The 23,435-nt window shown below is 39.4% G+C and overlaps 1 protein-coding gene across 2 annotated transcripts in view; it reads right to left on the reverse strand.

The window, feature by feature from the left end:
- Positions 1-23,435, reverse strand: part of LOC126183321 (terminal uridylyltransferase 4-like) — a 209,638-nt gene that overhangs the window by 8,286 nt on the left and 177,917 nt on the right. For both annotated transcript variants that reach the window (XM_049925180.1, XM_049925179.1), the window contains 2 exons: positions 14,610-14,687; positions 12,399-12,624 (listed from right to left, as the gene is read on the reverse strand). In XM_049925180.1, the coding sequence (XP_049781137.1) occupies positions 12,399-12,624; positions 14,610-14,687 (304 nt within the window). The remainder of the gene's footprint in view (positions 1-12,398; positions 12,625-14,609; positions 14,688-23,435) is intronic.

A 23,435-nucleotide genomic window follows, 5' to 3' on the forward strand; every position in this document is an offset into this window, starting at 1 on the left:
CAGATACATGTGTCCTGTAACATTTTTTTTGCAGAAGAAAAAGGGGCCATAAACTTTAAACCGTGAGATTGCACAAAACACGTTAACTTTTGGTGAATTGCGAATTTGCTGCACGAATGCGTGCGGATTCTCTACCGCCCAGATTCACACATTGTGTCTGTTCACTTCACCATTAAGAAAAAATGTTGCTTCATCACTGAAAACAAGTTTCGCACTGAACGCATCCTCTTCCATGAGCTGTTGCAACTGCGCCGAAAATTCAAAGCATTTGACTTTGTCATCGGGTGTCAGGGCTTGTAGCAATTGTAAACGGTAAGGCTTCTGCTTTAGCCTTTTCCGTAAGATTTTCCAAACCGTCGGCTGTGGTGCGTTTAGCTCCCTGCTTGCTTTATTCGTCGACTTACGTGGGCTACGCGTGAAACTTGCCCGCACGCATTCAACCGTTTCTTCGCTCACTGCAGGCCGACCCATTGATTTCCCCTTACAGAGGCATCCAGAAGCTTTAAACTGCGCATACCATCACCGAATGGAGTTAGCAGTTGGTGGATCTTTGTTGAACTTCGTCCTGAAGTGTCATTGCACTGTTATGACTGACTGAAGTGAGTGCATTTCAAGCACGACATACGCTTTCTTGGCTCCTGTCGCCATTTTGTCTCACTGCGCTCTCGAGTGCTCTGGCGGCAGAAACCTGAAGTGCGGCTTCAGCCAAACAAAACTTTGAGTTTTTCTACGTATCTGTAGTGTGTCGTGACCATATGTCAATGAATGGAGCTACAGTGAATTTATGAAATCTCTTCAATCATTTGTAATACCCCTGTACTTTAGCATTGAAAGCAATTGAACTGACTGTTCGTAGTGACCAATGTGGTAAACAATAAGTGTGGTGTAAATTTCGGATCGATACAATATTACGACAGAAGATCATCAAATCTATTACAGAATAGTAGCCAAGGTGATGTTGAAATGTGTTGGGGCTCCTGAATTTATTACCCAGAGACCAAGGTTGGAGAATAATCTCTAGCAGAGGAATCTCAATTGAATCATGTCTCATTAGCACTCTGACACTACACAGGATACCACCACCACACCGCATTTTGCTATCTGTCTCTACTATTGAATGGTTTTGTCACACGTTTGCGTTATTTTGCTGTTGAGACATTGTCAGTACAAAGTTTTCACGGTTGTCCTGTATGGCACAGTTATGTTCACAGTTTACAAAATTTGAAAATTTGCATTACAAAGGCATAGATCACAAGCCAATATCTTCGAGAAGGCTACTATATTGTTTTGAAGGAATCTGTGGAAATAAGATCCCGCTCTCTGCCAAACCAAACCACATATTGCTCAACCACCATGGAATAAGCACAACCAGTTGCTGGTCAACGCACCTGGTCTCTAATTATACACTGCTGGCATCTTTACTTACACATGAATGATACCCTTCAGCATGTTTCATAGACTACATTTATTGCTGGAACATGCTGAAGAGTTTCATCTCGTAGGCAACAAATTTGAATGGTGCCCAATTGGTAGTTGAATTAACAAATCCTTTTTCCACTGCAACAGAATCAGCTAATTATGTGTCGTCCCACACGTCATTCTGTTTTCACTTGTGTGTTCCAATAGGAATTTAACTCTTCCCTCGGACACACCCTGCCTTTTCAGTTCTTCTGGACACTAACAACACTGAATTTTTCCACATCCTTTGATTAGTTGATGGCAGAGGAGCAGCAAAAAAATCATACTAGATCAAGCTGTCACCTGTATCACATCATTCTACTACATTTTACTTAACATAAAGGTCTCACAGTGACTTCTGCCCTCCTTGCTTGGTAATGAGCATGACCATGCAGTGTTGTTTCACATGCAAGTTAAGTAGTAGAACATTCACACCCACATTATGTAATAAAATGTGTAAAGCCACTCCAGTTGATCACATGCCTTGGTCTAATTCCAGTGGATTGCAGCAAGGTGATGTGCAAAAGCCGATGACTACTTCTGTTTTTCTATTGTCATGATCAGTATTTTTGTAACCTCTCCTAGGATCTCTAATTACAACTACTAATTTGTATTTGTCTTATGAATTACTTCCATTTGACTGTTTAAAACAATTTTTTACTATTGTATTTATTTGTTCATTTTTTGTTTTATTTTCAGAAGCTATTTTTACAGTCTTTCTACACAGTTTAACTGAATTTACTGAGCCTGTCTCTGCTATCACATAAATGAGAATCAAAGGAATCACTGTTCAAGTATTTGCTGTAAATGATTTATTATTTGTTTATAAGACATTATAATGCAATGGGAAGCGTCATATTTTGCAATTGTTCTTTTATAATTTTTTTCACTTAAATCTATTTAATTTAGTATGTCACTCACATTGATGCTCAGAAAGGTTTAATCAAATACATGACTTGGTGCCTTCTGCACATTACTATTAAAGTTCTGCAACTTTTTTTTGGTCAAGTAGTTACAATGTGACTTAGCAGGCATAATCGGTGGTGCTAACACATTCAAAATAAATTTACTTACAATGTTTCATTCCTCCCTGAATACAGTCAAAATAAGTGTTGTTTCAAAATTCTGTTCCATGACAAGGCAGGGTAGCAACCAATTGGTGCCACCTTAGTGGTTAGCCAGTCACCAAAATGACATTGGGCACTGAGTGCCCATGACGAGGCGGCCTTTTAACGTCATGCAGTTCCTAAAAACCGATCTGCAAACATGTAGTTACTATTTTTACATTACATTCTAATCCTTGTCCTACAAGGATTTCAGCTGCTTGTATTCCTTAAAACTGTCTTAAACAAGCTGTGCCAATAACTGTAGTCACCACACTGCTGTAACAATTTTACTCATATTCCTAGTTTTCAACCGGTAAATGAAATTAAAATATTGTTCTCCCTTGATTTAACTCCCTATTTATACTGACACATTCATCTGTGGTGAATTCTTTCAGGAGAGGGGGAGGAGATAGCCAACGTGTCCCCAAGCCATAAATTAAATGTAACAAACAGGCTGGCATTTCGTCCTTCACCTTTCAGCTGATACGATGACAATCAAATGATTCATACCAAAATTGGCCTAATCAACATCTGTGAAGGTGTCCTGATAAGATTAGATAATGGTTTAAAGCTAATTCACTGCCATTAAACTTTGACGAGACCCACAATATGTAGTTAAGAACCTGCAAGACATTTCCTTCCAGCATGTGTAGAACATATGAAGACATGCAGATCGAAGAGACTGACCGTGTTAAATTTCTAGGAATTCATTTGGGAAGGGCATACCACAGAATTGGTGAAGCACCTAAACAAGCCCGTATTTGCAATACGAATGATGTCAGATGTAGGAGATTAAACACACTTGCATACTTTCCTTCTATTATGTCATACGGGATTACATTCTGCAGTTCGTCTTGAAACTGAGCAAAAGTTTTTTAGAGTGCAAAAGCGTGTAATAAGACTAGTTTGTGGTGTACATTCAAAATCATCATGTAGAATCCTGTTCAAGGAACTGTGTATTTTAACTACCGCTGCTCATTGTACACTCCTGGAAATTGAAATAAGAACACCGTGAATCCATTGTCCCAGGAAGGGGAAACTTTATTGACACATTCCTGGGGTCAGATACATCACATGATCACACTGACAGAACCACAGGCACATAGACACAGGCAACAGAGCATGCACAATGTCGGCACTAGTACAGTCTATATCCACCTTTCGCAGCAATACAGGCTGCTATTCTCCCATGGAGACGATCGTAGAGATGCTGGATGTAGTCCTGTGGAACGGCTTGCCATGCCATTTCCACATGGCGCCTCAGTTGGACCAGCGTTCGTGCTGGACGTGCAGACCGCGTGAGACGACGGTTCATCCAGTCCCAAACATGCTCAATGGGGGACAGATCCGGAGACCTAGCTGGCCAGGGTAGTTGACTTACACCTTCTAGAGCACGTTGGGTGGCACGGGATACATGCGGACGTGCATTGTCCTGTCGGAACAGCAAGTTCCCTTGCCGGTCTAGGAATGGTAGAACGATGGGTTCGATGACTGTTTGGATGTACCGTGCACTATTCAGTGTCCACTCAACGATCACCAGTGGTGTACGGCCAGTGTAGGAGATCGCTCCCCACACCATGATGCCGGGTGTTGGCCCTGTGTGCCTCGGTCGTATGCAGTCCTGATTGTGGCGCTCACCTGCACGGCGCCAAACACGCATACGACCATCATTGGCACCAAGGCAGAAGCGACTCTCATCGCTGAAGACGACACGTCTCCATTCGTCCCTCCATTCACGCCTGTCGCGACACCACTGGAGGCGGGCTGCACGATGTTGGGGTGTGAGCGGAAGACGGCCTAACGGTGTGCGGGACCGTAGCCCAGCTTCATGGAGATGGTTGCGAATGGTCCTTGCCGATACCCCAGGAGCAACAGTGTCCCTAATCTGCTGGGAAGTGGCGGTGCGGTCCCCTACGGCACTGCGTAGGATCCTACGGTCTTGGCGTGCATCCGTGCGTCGCTGCGGTCCGGTCCCAGGTCGACGGGCACGTGCACCTTCCGCCGACCACTGGCGACAACATCGATGTACTGTGGAGACCTCACGCCCCACGTGTTGAGCAATTCGGCGGTACGTCCACCTGGCCTCCCGCATGCCCACTATACGCCCTCGCTCAAAGTCCGTCAACTGCACATACGGTTCACGTCCACGCTGTCGCGGCATGCTACCAGTGTTAAAGACTGCGATGGAGCTCCGTATGCCACGGCAAACTGGCTGACACTGACGGCGGCGGTGCACAAATGCTGCGCAGCTAAAGTGCGCGTCATTTATGTTGGCGGCCGAGTTTAGGTTCGTTCTGCGCATCTGACGTCACAAAACACAGTCAGCCAATGAACAGAGAACGACATTGCCACATCTCGACTGCAGTGCAGAGCATGGACGAGTGTCTTCAGTTTTAGAAACGTTCAGTCATAAATAAAGTAATAGAACAAAAGCAATGTCTTGATAGCAGACATTCTTTTATAAAAAGTTTGGAAAAAGCATTCTTTATACCAATTGCTTCATATTCTATTAATTAATTAAACCAAACAAACAATAAGACTCCTAATTCAGGCGATAGCAAGGAAAGGTGTATGTATCACTCTCACGAACCGCTTTTTCGCAATAAAGAACAGCGGTAATTGTGTATTTCCTATTGTACTTCGACAAAGCGTGAGTAATTCATAGTCATACCAACAGTGTTTGTCAGTATTTTGCGTGACGTGTTATAGTCCTCATGAGGATATGTACTCATGTGAGGTGCGTTAGCGTAGCGGTTAGGGTGTTGGGCTGCTACGCGAAAGGTTATGAGTTCAAACCTTATGTGGTACATAATATTTTCATTATTTAAAAACAATATCGAAGTGCCTTACTTCGCAAATTTTTTGAAATTTCTAGTGATTTGTCTCTTCATTAACCCTTTCGCTGCTGCAGACACGTGCTCCCCGCATTCCGCGCTGTGCGCGATTTTGTCATCACTGCACTGCTCGCCTGTGCAGACACATGGTGTTCCCACTGCTTTGACACGCTTATCATTCGATTTCACAAAAACTATTTGGTCCAAAAATTTGATTTTTACTCGTCTTCTTGTCTGATACCTTCCCCCCCATAAATGACTTAATTTTGTTTCGATGTTCAACGCAGTTATTGTGCAGCATTAAATGTAGTCAACCATTGCACGAAATTTTGAAGAGTTTGCAGAGGTAAAAGTCCATAGAGTATACTTTCTGTATGGTCGATTTTAGTTGCCACAATGTTGAGAATGAAATGTGGACAAGATACCTAAATTTCATATAAAATTTACTGTATAACAATATCTCATTTAATTTAAGTACGACATAGGTGTCGTACGTAATATTGAGAAATATTCCGTCTTTCGCGACTGTAATAAAAGTTTTATTTACACCGGACGCGTTTGGCTTTATTTTAAAGCATTTCAATCAATAAGAGGTATGGCACATACACAATGGTACTCATGTTCTCTTTCTTGTTTTTGTTCCACAGTCGTAGTTTTACCAATGGTACTGAAATATATTCCTCTTCTGCAACTGTAATAAGGGACCTATTTAGACCAGACGCGTTTCTCTCTTTTGAAGCATCTTCAGTGGACAGTATTTTGTCTCCTCCATTGCCAAGTCACCTTTCGTAGTTTTGTGCTGCGGTAACACAATATTCAACGTTTGTGTTGGCAGATCAGTGTCTTAGCAAATAAATGATGTTTGTGTGTGCCACACACAAAAATTATATTTGACATAGCTCAGAGCGCTTCACTGATAGACGGTATATTCAAGTCCTAATGTTTTTGTAAGTCCACAGTTTTGTTTAATGTATTTTGTCTACTTCCTTTTGATTGATTGAAGTGCTTTAAAATAAAGCCAAACGTGCTCAGTGTAAATAAAACTTTTGTTACAGTCGCGAAAGACGGAATATTTCTCAATATTACATACGACACCTATGTGGTACTTAAACGAGCTAGTGTTATACAGTAAATTTTATATGAAATTTAGGTATCTTGTCCACATTTCCTTCTCAACATTGTGGCAACTAAAATCGACCATACGGAAAGTATACTCTATGGACTTTTACCTCTGCAAACTCTTCAAAATTTCGTGCAATGGTTGACTATATTTAATGCTGCATAATAACTGTGTTGAACATCGAAACAAAATTAAGTCATTTATGGGGGGAAGGTATCAGTCAAGAAGATGTGTAAAAATCTAATTTTTGGGCCAAATAGTTTTTGTGGAATCGATTTATAAGAGTGTCAAAGCAGTCGGAACACGATGTGTCTGCACAGGCGAGCAGTGCAGTGACAAAATCGCGCGGAATGCAGGGAGCACGTCTTTGTAGCAGCGAAAGGGTTAATGCGGCCGTGGTGGCTTTACTTCATGAACTGCGCGCTCCCCCCTAAATGTAAGTTTGCGAACTATGCTATACTATGGCGCTGCTTCTATTGGCGCGTGCGTCGTGTGCAACTGGCAACGCAGCAATCTCCCGCGTCTGGGCGGGCATGCGTGAGCCGCCAAGATAAAAGAATTGAACTATAGCGCCATTCGACGGCCAACACCGCGGTTCCTGGTGTGTCCGCTGTGCCGTGCGTGTGATCATTGCTTGTACAGCCCTCTCGCAGTGTCCGTAGCAAGTATGGTGGGTCTGACACACCGGTGTCAATGTGTTCTTTTTTCCATTTCCAGGAGTGTATTTATTCCTTAATGAAATTTGTTGCAAACAATATGTATCTATTTACAACCAACGAAATAGCATCAAACTAGGAATAAGAATAATCTTCATGAAGACCTAAAATCACTTACCTTGGTACAAAAAGGGGCCCAATATTCAAGAACACACATTTTCAATAAATTGCCAACATCCATTAAAAACTTGGTTTCAGATAAAGCACAATTTAAAGAGAGTTTGAAAGACTTTTTTTATAGGCAACTCCATCTACTCTACAGATTAATATCTTAACAGGGACTGTTAGACCAAATTAAGTAAAAACATCTGTTAGAGTTCAGTTTTGACAGCACTCGTTCACAACAGCCAAGATTAGGTACCTTTTTGTATGATATATTTATTAAAAGTGCATAACTACATTTCATTCTGACAGTGTATGAATTCTGTAAATATTAGCAGTTCCAGTTTATATTCACATATTTTGACAATCTCCTAACAAATGATCAGGAAAGTGAGTACCACATTGAAATGTTCTAAGTTTTTTATGTTATTCTTTCTGACTTGTTCCACACCCACTAAAATCACCTCATTTTTTGCTCTGTGGAATGAAAAATGAATCTAATCTAATCTCAGTCAGATTACATCGCAATATCACCTGATTCCCGCCTGAGGGCACTAGGAGTCATGGCTGAAAAACGTCTCTCCCTTCTGTTTCAAGCCACACCTAGAGCAGATGCTAAATGTTTAGCTTTTTTACCTTTGCAGTTTTTTTTCTCCTCCGAGATGCGTCTGGGGCTACTGGAGTTATCTTCTCTCATCCCTCTCACACTCGTCAACACTTAATCCCCCATCAGCAAATAAACTGATATGGTTACTTTTCTAAATGCGAGTACTGTATATTACTTACAAGCCCACACCACTTTCCAGTCTCTGGAAGATGATTTGAATGCTATCAGAAAACAAATGAAAATAAAACCCAGCAAACCAAGTCTTTTTAAGCTAGCGTGTACAATAAAAAGTTACTTTATGATTGAGACACTTTCTCCTTATCAAGTAAGCTAACTTCCAAATAATAAACAAACAAAACAAACTCTGTTAGCTCTGTTACAAATCCATTGACAGTACAGTGTATTTTCACAATGATTTACCTTCTTGGCATTGTCTTTATGACATTTTGAATTCATAAGGTAACTGTTACACCACAAGTCTTTCAATTTTCCCTTCAATGAACTGATGATATATGAAAAAGTGTGTCAGTATTTCAGTACTATTAAACTTTCTTAGGTAGCACACCTACCAACTATTTGTTTATTCATTTATTTTGCAGATTATCTAGTGTCTACATCTACATCCATATTCTGCACAAGCCACCTAACAGCATATGGCAGGGGGCGCTTCTGGTTCCACTAACTGATCCCCCCTTCACTGTCCCGTTCGCAAATAGAGTGTGGGAAGCATGACTGTGTTTACTGAATTTTTCTCTGGGATGGTTATGACATACTATTGAAGCGGATAAGAGATTAGAAGTTTGGTGCTAAATTTGACCAGAATATTATAGGTGTTAACTCTTCTTCATTGTTGAACTACCTGTGTACACTGAAGGTGTCAATGCAATGAAATTTTCTCAGCTCTCTTACCATATTAGTTTACACTGTCTCCCCAACATTTCAAAGGGTCACACAGTAAGGGTAACTTTAAGCCTTTCAAAACTTAGCACACATTCCGATTGATGTTGGCACAAACCTGAGAAAAACTTATTGTGTCAGGTACGACTCAGACATTTTGCTACCTTTAATCATTCACACTGATTTTTTAACTTTTCCATTATCTGAAAGGAGTAGAGATAGAGCTCTAACTCAGTGTAGGAAGAAAGGAGGAAAGTACAAGACATGGCCTGTGGATCAACCAGGATGGTCATATAACGATCTGAAGTTCACTGTTCTAAATTGTTGCACCCCTCCCATGGAGACTTCTAGAGGGGAGAAATGCACATTTGCTCATGGAAAAAAACCCCAAACGCAAAAAAGTAAAGACAGGATGACAACACTATCGTATGTAAATACAGATAGAAGTGGAAAGTTGCCTTTACTATTAATTCCTAGGCATTTGCAAAACAAAAAAATCGCTACTTTTGTACTTATGAGTACAAGAGTGGACTCTAGAGACATCTGAAATCTTTATGACTTTTTCAGGTGTTTAGATGTCCAGGTGGGTGCAGCAGTAAGGAATTGGACTACTTACTGACCTATGCCCTGTACATTCCAGGGAAACAATTTCTGAGGAATGTAAATGCTGTGTTCGTTCCTCTGAAACGCAAGTCATCTGCAGCCCTTGGACCTGAGCATAATACACTCTGTTAAAAGATAAATACAGAGTAGCAGATGTACAGAAATCAATTTTATTCTTTGAGAGGAAGAAAGTGTGAGACTCAGTCTTGTACAGGCTATGAATGTGTTTGTTGCTGCCTGGAATTCCGTAACAACAACAGACTGTGTTGAACTGTTTCACAAAATGTGAGATTCTAGCAAATTTTTGTGATGATGATGTGCTAGCTTCAACACCCGACATTAATAAAAGTTAAATGCTTATGAAGAAGCTGGCACTGAAAATGAGGAGGGGGAGGGGGAGGGGGGGGGGGGAGGAGGAGGAGGAGGAGGAGGAGGAGGAGGAGGAGGAAGAAGAAGAAAGGACGGTGTTATGTCAAGTGTCACTGCCGGTGTGCAAGGGGGTTGATACTGTCAGCTAGATGAATCAATCCTAACCGACATGAACCAGCTGGAGCAACAACTTCTTTCACCAAGATATGCTGGACGGACAAAACAAACAATACTTCCTGAATTTTAAAAAAGTAACGGATGTCTTTTGCGAAAAGTTTAGCAATTGTACATCTAATGCATTTAAATTTGTAGCACAGGAATTTGGTAATTTTCTAAGTAAATCGCACTTATATCACCTAACCATGCTTGAATTTGATTCTGGATCACTCCCGAATTTAAGGAAAACCCCTATTTAAGGCAAAAATATTTGGGTCCCCAGAGATTAATTGAAAAGAGGGTTTTACTGTACAGATGCTCTTAACTTCGTTAACAATTCTGCAGTGGGGCACCCTGTCAAATGTTTTCAGAAATCTAGTAATATGGAATTTAGCCTGTTGCCCTGCATCCAAAATTCACATGATGATATGTGAGAAAAGACCAAGCAAAGTTTCACACAAGTGATGCTTTCTAAAGCCACACTGATTCATGGACAGAAGCTTTTTTGCCTCAAAGATATTAATTATATTTAAACTGGAAATGAGTTCCAGAATTTTGCAGCAAATCGATACTGATATTTAGTTTTGCAGGTTCATTATTTTAAAATCTTTATACACAGGAGTCACTCACACTTTTTTCCAGTTGCTTGGGACTTTGCACTGGGCAACAGATTTGTGATTAATGCAAGCTAAGGGGCCAATGCCGCAGAGTACTCTTTGTAAAACCAAACTGGAATTCCATCCAGACCAGGCAACTTATTTTTTTTCAACTCTTTCAGTTGTTTCTCTATATCAGGAATGCCTATTACGATGTCCTCCATATGGGAGTCTGTACAATAGTCAAACAACAGTATGTATATATGATTATTCTGCATAAACAACTTCTTTAAACAAAAAAAATTTTAAATTTTGGCTTTCTTTTTGCTATTTTCTGCTGCCCCACCAGACTGGTCAACAAATGAGTGGATGTAAGCATTAGACCCACTTAACAGTTTTACACAGGACCACAATTTTCTCAAGTTCTAAAGAAGACCTTTTGCCAAGCTACGACTGTGAATGGTTGTTGTATGCCTCATGCATCGATCTCTTTACTGACACCTGAATCTCTACTAGCTTTTGCCTGTCATAATTTAGTCAATCTCTTTTGAACTGAGTCTGCAAAAGCCTTTGCTTCCTCATCATTTTCTTTGTTGTTAAACTACTGTGTGCCTTTACCATCCTTAATCCACTTACACTGCACAGACTTCTCCAGAGCACAATTTATATTCTGTTTAAACTTTGTTCATGATTCCTGTACATCTATCATACTGGAACTAAATGATATCAATTCAACGTCTAAGTGGGATACTAACAAATGTCTATCTGCTCTTTCTTACAGAAATTCTCTCATAGACTTCTTGATTGATTTATTAGCTTCAGTAACCATAATTGCTATTATGACATAATGCTCACTAATCCCTGCCTCTATCTGATGCCACTGATAAGGTAAGATGTGTTTGTTGCTACAAGATCTAAAATATTTTAATAGCATGTGGGCTGTCAAATAGTTGCTCAAGACATTACATTCAAGGTAGCCAACAGAGCATTCAACTATACTCTATTTAGCTTTGTAATCATTGTGGGTACCTTAAGCAGTTCAAGTTATATACGGTAAGAGGTCCAATGATCAAACTACTAATTGCGATATATGGACACAATATCTTTGGAACAGCAGTTGGCAAACTGGAAGTTGACACGAAATGTCTTTCCACATATGTCAAAGGCTAGGATGTCTCATTTCTCCTTATTCCTATCTACTGACATGTTTCTTCCCAGATGCTTATGATCTTACTTGAAATTTCTGAAGTGCTTATCAATTGGCATGACTTAAGCTAATTCCAGAGTACGTAACATCAAGATATCATTTACAACTGCATAATTTTTCACTATTTGTTCAACACTTTCCATAAACTTGTCTTAAAATCATCTCGTTTGCTTCAGCAAAATTTATACTTTACAGCAGATTGCTATTGTTATTGTTTAACTGTTTTGTTTTTGTACGTCACCTGGTATGTTTTAGATGAAAATTTTTATTTCTGTTTATTTAATCACAGAAAACATTGTTTCAATAAATGATATGAAATGTGCCTGACTCTGCACTTCACAAACCTTCTAGGTACTGTTTGCATGTATGTATCTGATATAAGAGAACACCAACTATAGATACGTCTCACAATGACCCAATTCTGCTCTTGCTTTACAGCCTGTTTATACTCTCAGCAGGAACTGGACAATTAGGAACAATTACTTGGGCCTATAATATAATTTTCATTGGAATAATGATGTACCAAAATGTATGGCAAGTAACTTTGTGGGCTATCCCACATTTTTATCTCAACAGAGCCAAGGAGGAACTTTTTTTTTAAGTACTAAAATATTATAGGTTACTTACTCTTTTTGGATAATCCTGAAGCCAAATTGTGGTTCCAATCAAAGGGATCTTCAATAGCCATACATTTGGTGGTCCACATCTTTGTGAATCTTAGCAAAGGCTCTTTCTGCCTAACTGATACAACATGAGTCTTGAAGTCAAATTTTTCTGCATAAAAATTCAAAAGCTCGCACCACAGACTACCAACTGAAGTTTTATTTTTGCCAATGTTCGGCCATACAGCTTTCTAAAGAACAATAAAATATACATCAAAAGAAGTATTAAATCATTATATATACCTATTACAGAGCATGCGAATTATAATGACATGTATCACTAAAGTTTACATTTTTTGTCATTCTAAATCACAAATTCATAGCTCCTGTGAAAACCTCATAAGATCAATGCCAAGAATTCCCCAATTTTACGTTTTGTCCTAGTAAGGGTTACCACGATTCTACTTTCTTACTCAATATCTCGCTTGACTGTGTCATGTTTTCTTCCTATTGACAACTGATGTGACTGAATGAGTAATAAGTTGCGCAAAAGATAGAAGGTTCACACAGCAGGTGGTGATGGCATTAAGGGAATACTTTAGGCCATTGCAGAGAGGGGAGACACGAGAGAGGAAATTCTGATGTAATCCACGATCAGCGTTGCCAACACAACTTGCAATTTTTTGCTTCACCACGCAATTATGATACAACTACTGCAAGGTTGCGGCAGAAATGGAAAAACAGGACAGTCTACGCTAAGTGTTCCAGACCGAGCCAATATGTTACGAAAGGGCCCAGCCGCCATCTTTTCTTGTGCCACTTATAACTCAGTCTCACCTTCTTCCATGTATTTCTGATATCCTGTGTTCGGCAACAACATTGATTGCCAGTCTTTTAAACTGAAACACTGAGTCTTAAAGAATGTGCTCCCTCAGAATCAAGGAAATGTCCACCATTTCCAGCTAGTGAGCTCTTATTAGCTGGTGATTTGTTACATCATATAACAGCCAGCGCAGCAACCACACCACACTAACATACGTAAAATGGGCTCGTCCACTGCATGTGTGGAGAGGGCAGTGGCCCTTCAATGACAGGAGTGCAGATAGGAGTGAAAGCATTTTGTGACGTGCTGAAAATATACTTTTCATGCAGATCATGTGCTATGGCAGAGATGTCACACAGAAAAAGAACATGGGTTCTGAAACAGCAGATTCTAAAGACTTCCATGTTCAAATTTGACACGATACATTTACAACAAATACATATACTACTCATGTATATACTTTGCAGCATATGAATATTGGCAGCAGTGACAGAAGGCATGAAGCAAAACTGTAGCACCTAAGCTTTCTTTCAAATTTACATTTTATGCAGTGAACAGAAATTCATTGAGCCGACTTCTAGTAAGTTTGTAATGCCAACTGGGGAAGTAAAGTCATTTTTTCAAGTATTTGTTTTTCTCATCGAGCCTAAAATAATACTTTGATGGTGTGGAGCATATGAAGTGCAGCTCTTAAGAAAGTGACGAAGTTAGTCATTACGCAGATGTCCGCAATTATGTTTATGGTTTGACCACTTAGCTACTGTGCTTTTGGTTTAATTCAACATATTCATCAATTTTTACTTTTTTATGCTGAGCACAAAGGAACGCTCTATAAAAAGTATGTGTTTTGATGTATAATTTGTAGTTGTAGCACATCAGAAAATAGCTTGATTACCTTATACGCAGATAACAATTTCAATTTTTTGACATGTTTTTACTTGCTGTTACACAACTGTGATTTTTCAAGAACTGATGAAATTCATTACCACAAATTATTTTATTAACATTGTTATTGCACTTTTAATTTCCTTCACTTATACAGATTTTATACGGTGTATTGGAGAGGTTACTATTTTTAATCATACATGCCACTTCCGTATGTTATTGCTGGTACTGTGAAGGTTTTACCATTTTCCTCAATTTTGTATTTTTTATGTCTGGACCACACAAAATGTAAAACAGGGCTTACACTGTAAAATGCATTACCTATAAAAATCAACACGTTACAAAGAAATGACAATCTGCTCATTTGGCTGTAAACTAATAGGACATTAAATCTGCAATGAAAACTTCAGGATTCACATTGGCTAGGTGTTACTTGTATAAAATCCTGTAACAAATCTGGCATTTGCAACAATATATTATTTTGTATACAAGTCCTATAATGAAATGATGAATCAGGTTTATACCTACCAAGTTATCAATGTCATCGTAGAAGTAAACATTCCACCCTTCGACAAGTTTCTCTGGCTTGCTTCTTCCTTCTGGGAGCTAATACAAGAATGTAGAAACATTACTAAATATAAAAATTAATACCAAACTCAGAAGTCAAATAATAAAATACTGTAAACCACTACAAAAGTCACTGACCAATAAATGCAAGAATCAATTTGGACAAGAAATGAACACACACAAAATAAATTATATCTAGCTTTGACAAAATTAAGCTATTTAGTTGGTAAGCAATGGCAGAGTGGAAAAAATCAACTAGTTGTTGTACTAGCAGTAGTTGAGTTTAAAACACAGGGTGTTCAGGAACTCCCCTTACAGACTTCTAGGAATTTTAGAGGGGAGTGAGTACGTAATATTTTGAACAGGGACCCGTGTCCAGAAACATACAGTTTCCATTTTATGACAGTTTCAATTCAGGTGTTTAATGTTTCCACGTCAGCTGTGGAAAAGAGGAAAGTCTCAAGGGTTGTTTGTCCTGGTATTCAACAGGGTAGACAGGATGACGTGTACTATGTCAGATGATCACCTGATTTCACTTAACGTCTGCCTTGCTGCAAGACCTATTCAATAGCCTGTGTGTCTTCGATACAGCAAATAAGGTTTGGTACATATTTTCGGAATACACAAATATGCTCCTTGTGTATGGTGAAGCAGGCAGTAATGGAAGAGCTGCTAGTTGGCTGTATCATGAACATTTCCCACAACATAGCATGCCATCGCACAAACTTTCTGCCCACGTTACACAGTGGCTCCAAGAAACAGGTGGTATCTGCACCATTAGGAGGCAGGACTGTGGCAGTCCACGGCAATGCTGTGTGCCCAAATTTGAAGATGATGTGCTGCATCATGTTGAAGGTAACTTGTCCTATTCAGGGATGAATATAAGTTCACTAGGGACTGTGTTCTGAATTTGCAAAACAGCCATGTCTGGGCAGACGAAAACCCTTGTGCTACAAATGTTCAGGGATTTCAGCAAAGGTTTGGTATTAATGTGTGGGCAGGTATTTTAGACCATGATGTGATTGTGCCATACCTCCTCCCACTCAAGCTAATTGTTCTTTCAACTACAAAAAAGGTATTGGACCTGTTCCTGGAAAATGTGCCACAGAATGTTCATCAGCAAATGTGGTTTCAGCATGATGGTGCACCACCTCACTTCTCACGTGCGCTTCGGAGACATCTCGACAGGCAGTATTGTGAAACGTGGATAGGATGTGGTAGTCCTATGGACTACTACTTGTGGGGTCATAAGCAAACCTTAATTTATGAGACTCCTGTAAAGATGGAGGAAGATCTGCCGGCATGATTCCTACACTAGAAAGTGAACAACAGATGCACCATGGGATGGAACGTGTGCACCAGAACATGATTCATAGGTACAACATCTGTAACAACATTAGTGGTTGCCACATTGAGCTGCAGTTTTAACGCATCAGTACTGTTCCGTACATACAATATGCTGGGTTCTTTTCTGTTTTGGACTAATGTAAACAGATAAAGTTTAAGTGTTAATACAAACAAATGGGCTTATGTGATAAATGGATATTTTGTTATGTTTCCTTTCAAATTGTTACCTAACACTTCTACTGTTTCATGTATTAATTCAATTCCTCGTGCAGAAGTGGATGAGTGAAACATCTGAGTTGAAACTTTCATAGGACAGAAATTGTCCATTTCTGAACATGGGTTCCTATTCAAAATATTAAGTACTCACTCCCCTCAGTAAGTCCCGGAAATTTGTAGCGGGAATTTCTGAACACCCTGCATGTCTTTCCTTGATACTGTGCTCACCATTGTGGTGCACGTACCTCAAGCCATTTCCAACTACAGAAACCTACCATCCGAGTTACAGAATCTACTATAAATATTCCACAGTAACAATTAAACTAAGATGCTAATAAAACATTCTGTCCAGAGGAGGAGGAGGAGGAGGAGATTATGTGTACACTTCTATTGTATATGAGGCCATCCATGACCAAAATTGTAAGGACACTGGTGAAGCACTGCACATCTGCATAGACAGATTACTGCACCTGAACAGGAAATTTGTGCAGATATGAGATATGCGCAAACCTGGAAGCTGGAGGTTTGTGCAAAACAGTTAAAAGCTGTGGACACCAACCAAATCTGCACACACGAATCTTAGCATGAGAATAGGAGATCAGTAGAAATCTGGCACCTGAAACTTGTTCTATGTCAGCTGTTTGATCAGTCTGGGTCTAGTGATTCTCGTCTGTGTATGCACAGTGAATTTTAAAATGGTAGACAGACGTCAATGCTCAAGCGAGTTCATTGGGGAACTTGTTGGAACGTACAGGAGTCACATATTTGTGGAAAATTACGAACAAGAAATACAGCGATCGAGATCAGGCGTCAGTTACTTATAACTCTTTTGTACAGAAATCATGAAGTTTGACCCTACAGCAAAGAGGGGGGGGGGGGGAGGGGGACCACCCACATCATCATCACAGACTGTTTATTTACTGGAAAGAGCTAAGTGAAGTAACTAAATCTATTCCATCTGGTGCTAGGGACAACGAAATCCATAAGCCGAGTCATTACAATTTGACAGCCTCAGCTTTCTGAGTGATTCCAATGAAGCCGCACAACACAAAAATCAGTTTAAGGTTTATCTTTTAGATATCCCCTATTGCTTGTCTTTTGCAGCTCTATTCACTTCTCTACAAGAAAAATCAGGGAAATGGCTGCAGATATGCTACTGATAGAAATCATTTCACCAAACTGAAGTAGCACTAGCATGTGGAAAACTAAAATAAAATTCTCAGTGCTGCTTCTTTAGCACTTAGAAATCTCTCTCATTGGGCTAACTGCAGTATCGCGCACTGCCAATCTGTAGCTGTTTCTGAGACACAACCCGATCAGCCTGCTTGACCAGCACTGCCACAGAGCCGGCAAAAGGATGTTACACCAGAGTCTGTGTAGTAGAATCATTGTCATTCACACACACACACACACACACACCACACACACACACACACCACACACACACACACACACACAGCCTTACTTATTACAAAGAAGAGTGCAATCAGAACATTATGTAAAGCTGGTAATGAAAGATCTTGCAGCTGTACCTTCGGAGACATAGGGATTCTTACACTTGTTTTACCCCCTAAAATAATATGTGGTTCATAACAACAGTGAATTGGAGCTGAGATACAGAATTTGCAATCACAATACTAGAAGTAGAGCTCAAAAGAGACTATGAATCCCTGTCTAGTGTTCAGAATGGAGTTTTACAGTCTGGTACGAAAGTCTGTACCAAGTTGTTGGTAGACCTCAGGCAGTCAATTTAAATGTCCGACTTGGAAACAAACTAAACTATGGCTCACTGGCAATATCTATAATTTTTAGAAATATACTGTTTCAAACACAGCCTGTAAAAATATTATCTGCAGTATTTCAGAATTGATTTGTGGTACTTTATTTCCCTTCATGAAATCCTCCTTCAGGACAGTGTAAATAGCTTCAAGTATGTTGTGTATATTCCACTAAATGTTTGTTTCGAAATTACAGTGGAGAATTCTAGCTCCTTGTAGCTTTTTCTTCTTGTAAGAAATCTTAATCCTTTTACTGCTCTGGATGTGTGTAAATGTCCTCATAGACCGCTGCCCCCAGGTGTATTGGACATATATACGCATGCCACTTTGTTTTTCCTGAACTGCGATGGATGTCTAAATGCGTCCTGAGCTGCCAACTTCTTACTTTTGCAGACAAGTTTCTTCCACATCTCAGCAAACAGAAAAGTTTCAAGTATTTATCAGACAACATATGTGCCTCATTGTGTGCTATCATTTGCAGAAAACCTTGTTTCAATATCTTGAATCGTTTATGACACATGACGATTATTATGACCACAATTTGTGATGCCCAACAATGGGAACGGGAGTGTCATGTGCAACTGTCCTTTGGGTATAAAACCCAATAATGCAAGAATAAAATCAGATATCTTTCTGCTCTCAGTTTTAAATAAAATTCAATGTCTTTTCTACATTTCATTTACTGCAATGTATAAGCTAAAATCAACCATACACAAAGTTCATGCAATGCATTTTTACGTCTGTGAACTCTAAAATTTTGTGAAATCTTTCTTTCACTTAATCTGGTTCAGTGCAGTGTGTATGCTGCATAATGAAAGCAATTCAGTTCTTTATTGAGTGCAAATATCTGACTGTAAGAGGTGCAAAACTCAAATTTTTTTACCTATTAGTTATTGAAAAATCAGATGAAAGTATTTCCAGCTGGAACGCCATCTCTCAGCACAGGCACCAGCATGTAGCGAGCAGTACAGTCATAATGAAAGCAGCCTCAGAACAGAATGCAAAGAGCTCGACTGTAGCAGCGAAAGGGTTAGTGTCGGCATCAGTCGCTCCTGTGGAGTACTTGCTCTCCTCATGCAAGTATTTTTCTGTATTATACGAGGGGTTACAAGTGTATAAAGGTAATTATGTGTTTCCAATTCCAAATGCAATACTTATACCAATCGCCAGGTTCGCCCTGCAACTTGTGACGTAAATTTTTGTGGCAATACTGCCTTAACTTAAGCTGGCACTGCCTACACTACTTCGATCGGTCTTTCTGTTTCTCAAATTGCCAGTTAGCTATGCAGACATTTCACTGCATGTGGACCAGCCTTAAAACCTGTCTTCGACACAACAAGCAAATTAAGGGACAACACGTCAAAGATCAATTAGGCCCGCAGATGCGCACTAGTTATAGCACTGAGAGCAGATGTGGCTGGCTTGCACCTGCTAGATGCAGTGCTGTATATTGCAGCACTATTTTGAGCACAGTCCTCCAAGTCTGTAGTGGCAGAGCAGAGCATCAATGAATGACATGTTAAACTTCAAACAGAAATGTAGCATCATGCCACTGTGTCCTGGCAATACCTAAAAAATGAGCAGAATGGACAGGCCACATGTAGAGTCTACATGTGGACAGTATTCAGAGTGGCACCAGCAGATAATTACATCTCACTTCTTCAAATAAAGAATGAAGCAAATAACTGTATGAACTTTTCTACTTCAAATTATCATTTCTAACATCTTGCAGAAATCTGATCTTTTTTCCTGGGACATTCAGAACTGATTTCAGGGCCAAGCCCATTTTCAGACGTCATACTCTTTCCATATTCCTAAGTGTAATGGTATGCAAACATATCATTGCCAGCCCAGTTTCAACATTTGGGCATTGTGTCTAGTTAATACAGCCATTTACCATTTTAAGGAAAATATCTTATTTATCTGCAGCAGAGTGCAAGATGATCATGCTTTGAGTATGGAATAAGGTTTTGAAGCACCTAATTCACAAACTTTAATGCAACAATGATTACAAATTGAACAGCTACACTGAAATCAAAATTTCAACTAGGGTTTAGTGGGGGAAAAAAATCTTCCTATTCAGCATGTCTAAAACATTGCTGAAGTTAACAAATATACCACTGGTTTGATGATTTTAACGCACTATATCAGAATTTTACTGTCAAACAGATGCAAACTGGACATGATTACACATCTGTTTTAACACTAGACAAGCAAAAAGGGGTCAAAATGAACTTCGATACTTTTTTCATCAATGTTGTACACAAATTTTTACTTCATTCATAAGATCATTACTTTTCCCATTTTTTCTCCTCTTTATGATAATGTATTACAAAATATATTTTCTTGGACATTTCATTGGGGCCAATTTGACACTGCTGTAATTTCTCTTATGAATATATGTAAACAGACCAACAATGAAGATGTAACAATCAGAAATCATGCAAAATAGGTGCTGCTCTTGTTGCATCTTGGCATATATTTTCCAACCTGCCAGTTTATATCGTGTTCAGGTGGTTCTCATTAATGTGGAGTGCCTGATGAAATACTATCTGAGAGAATTCCAATGTTGAATCAGGAATTGGCTTCACTGATGAAGATGAGAATTTTATACCAGATATAATTGAAGAAGAACACATTATGAACAATGAGGAATTAGTGCAGGAGGATTCAGATGCTGATCTATGTCCATATTCACCACAGTGAGCCTAGTTGAATGTCTCCTCAAAGATGGTCACTAGGGATGCAACTAAGTGAGAGGTTGTCAGTTTTTCACTTTCTAGAAGAAGACAGGATGTGAATGTTTTAACAGAGATAGAAGATCCTACTAATTACACTTATTAATGATCAGGCAACTATCACAGTGCTTTGTGCATTATTTTTGACAAACCAATGCTATATTTCATGAAGAAATACACAGAATCAAATGCTCATAACATACTAATAAACAATGACCGGAACATGTCACTTAAGAACTGGAAAAATTGATAGCCACCATTTGTGCATGGGGTGTCATTTATACAAAGGTATGTCTGCAGATGGTCTTTTGTCACATTGTTGGGGGCCTACTATCATCAAGGATATTATGACAAGGGACTTATCTCAATACCTCAGAAAAGCTGATATACATAGAGAGAAGCAACCACTCAGACCATACGTTGTTCTGCACCTCACAGAGCCATTTCTAATTCAAGGAAGAATTGTGACAACAGACGACTACTTCATTTCTCTTCACCTTGCTAAGAAGCTCGAAGGAAAGAAAACTTCATTAGTTTGTACAATGAACAATATCCATGGTGAAATCCCTGATGCGGATTGGACACGGTGGCAATAAACAAATGGGTCACCTACAAAAATAGTAATGAACAAGAAAATGGAAAGGAAGAAGTTCATACTCCAGCTGGTGAATGAACTTTAGGGAGTGAAAGAGCAGAAGGAAGAACAGACAAAAGAACAGGATACGGGATGAAACCCACATAGAAAACTGAAGAAGAGCCAAATCAGTATCTGCGAAAGCAAAAAGACAATTGACAACTGGCTGAAATGCCACAAAACTGTGGACAGAAAATGTGCACATAAAACATAAATCACCTATCATAAGTGCATCAAGCAGATTCCAATGATATGAAGAAAAAGTAAAACAATACCATGTGTAAGAACACCTTTGAGTAATGTATTTTACGGACTATAAGATGCACATTTTCTTTGAAAAATTGCATCCAAAATTTAAGTGAGTTTTATAATCAAAATTAATATAAAAATGTCCACTGCTTGGTTTAAAATTCCCTTCAGTCTTAAAAATGGCCATATATTCGATGACGTGGGGAATGTGTGTATCTGGCAACACTGGATTCAACTGACGACAGAAATGCACCGATGCGACGAACATCAGTTGCAGGGATTCACAAGCTTGCTGACACTGTCTCCTTCCTGCCCCGCCATCACAAATCCAGAACACTGTCTAGCCTATGATGTGTGTCTGCAGGCTATAGTGCCAGTGAACTTCAACTGAAAGTGATTTGTGTTATTGGTAACAGTAAAATATTTTTGTTAGTAGATAGTTTGGTAATGGAAAAAAATAAAAGGTATTCAAGATGGTGTGAACTATAAATTGAAAGTATCTAATAGCATGTGCAGAAGAAAATGGAAACAGAGCAGCTGAATGACATTTTGGTCCTCCAGCAATAGAAAAAAACCATTTGTAATTGGCAGGCTAGTAAGGAAAAACTGAAAAAAATGAGGAAATGAGGAAGACTAAATGCGCTAATAGAGGAGTGAATGCAAAATGGCCAAAACTAGAAGATGATTTTTAGGGATTTTTAAAGGTCACTTCAGTTTTATAAACTAAGAGTTTTTTTAAAGTATGACTTTGCAATCTAATAATAAAAATGGCACAAACGTTAATTCTTAAAAAATTGTTTAAAAATTAATGCACGTCTTATTGTCTGTGTTATATCCTAGCCAGTAATGCCAACCGAGCCCGCTGCCAAAAGGTTGGCAGCATCAAAGTCCGGACGCCGTCCGCATAAGCAGCGCCAGCGATACAGGAAATCGCCGCAAGTCTGCGCGCGCCACCGCTGGCTTCTGGCTTCTTAAGCGCTGGAGTCGCGAGCGCTAGGACAGTTCTGTATTCGCCGCTCAGTTGTATACTCGCCACCGATTTGTGTACTTGCTAGTCAGTTGTGTGTTCATCGCAGCAGAGTTGTTGTTTGTCGTCAGCCAACGCTGACCTAGCCGCTCCGACTCGAACTAGGCAGATTTCTGTAGACACGGAGTTCACTACTGTGTTTCTGTATCTTCATTAATAAAGATAAGTACCGACTTTTATTTAATCAGAGTGTTTGGGTTTTCATCTTTCTGTTCACTGTTCCAGCGGACCGGTCGGCCCGCTATTAAAAGTGTGGCGGTGACTTCGTAAGCCGTTTCTACAGCGAAGTGTTTGTCGCTACGAACGCCGCCACAAAAGTCTGTAGTGTCTTTTGGTCCATAAAATACAGTATAGTATGGACTATATACATTAAGCATGTCTAGAAGGTTCTGCAACTAGTTAATACAATGAAGTCTACAGTTTAAGAAACTGGACACCGTGAGCAACAATAAGGTATTAAGATATTTTGTTGTTGCTCAAGTAAGTATCTACTGTACTAATTATCATGTTAAATAATTGTTGTTGTAACTTACAACAAAACTACTATAAAACAATTTTATGGAGGGTCAAAATAACCCCTTTCTGCTGTTTTAGAAATGTCAGAAACACCACTGTTCTGGTGTTATGAAACCTATTGGCAGACAGTATTACACATGTGAGGTCCTGATACTTGCTGCTGTTCTGTATGTTGTATTTCCAAACTAAGACATTAGAAGAAAGACAATAGGACACTAAGAAGCAGACATTTCTACCATGTTCATTGTAGTACTACACTATAATCTTAGCCTGCACACTGCC

This window comes from Schistocerca cancellata, chromosome 4 (genome assembly GCF_023864275.1).
Source record: "Schistocerca cancellata isolate TAMUIC-IGC-003103 chromosome 4, iqSchCanc2.1, whole genome shotgun sequence".
Lineage (NCBI taxonomy): Eukaryota > Metazoa > Arthropoda > Insecta > Orthoptera > Acrididae > Schistocerca > Schistocerca cancellata.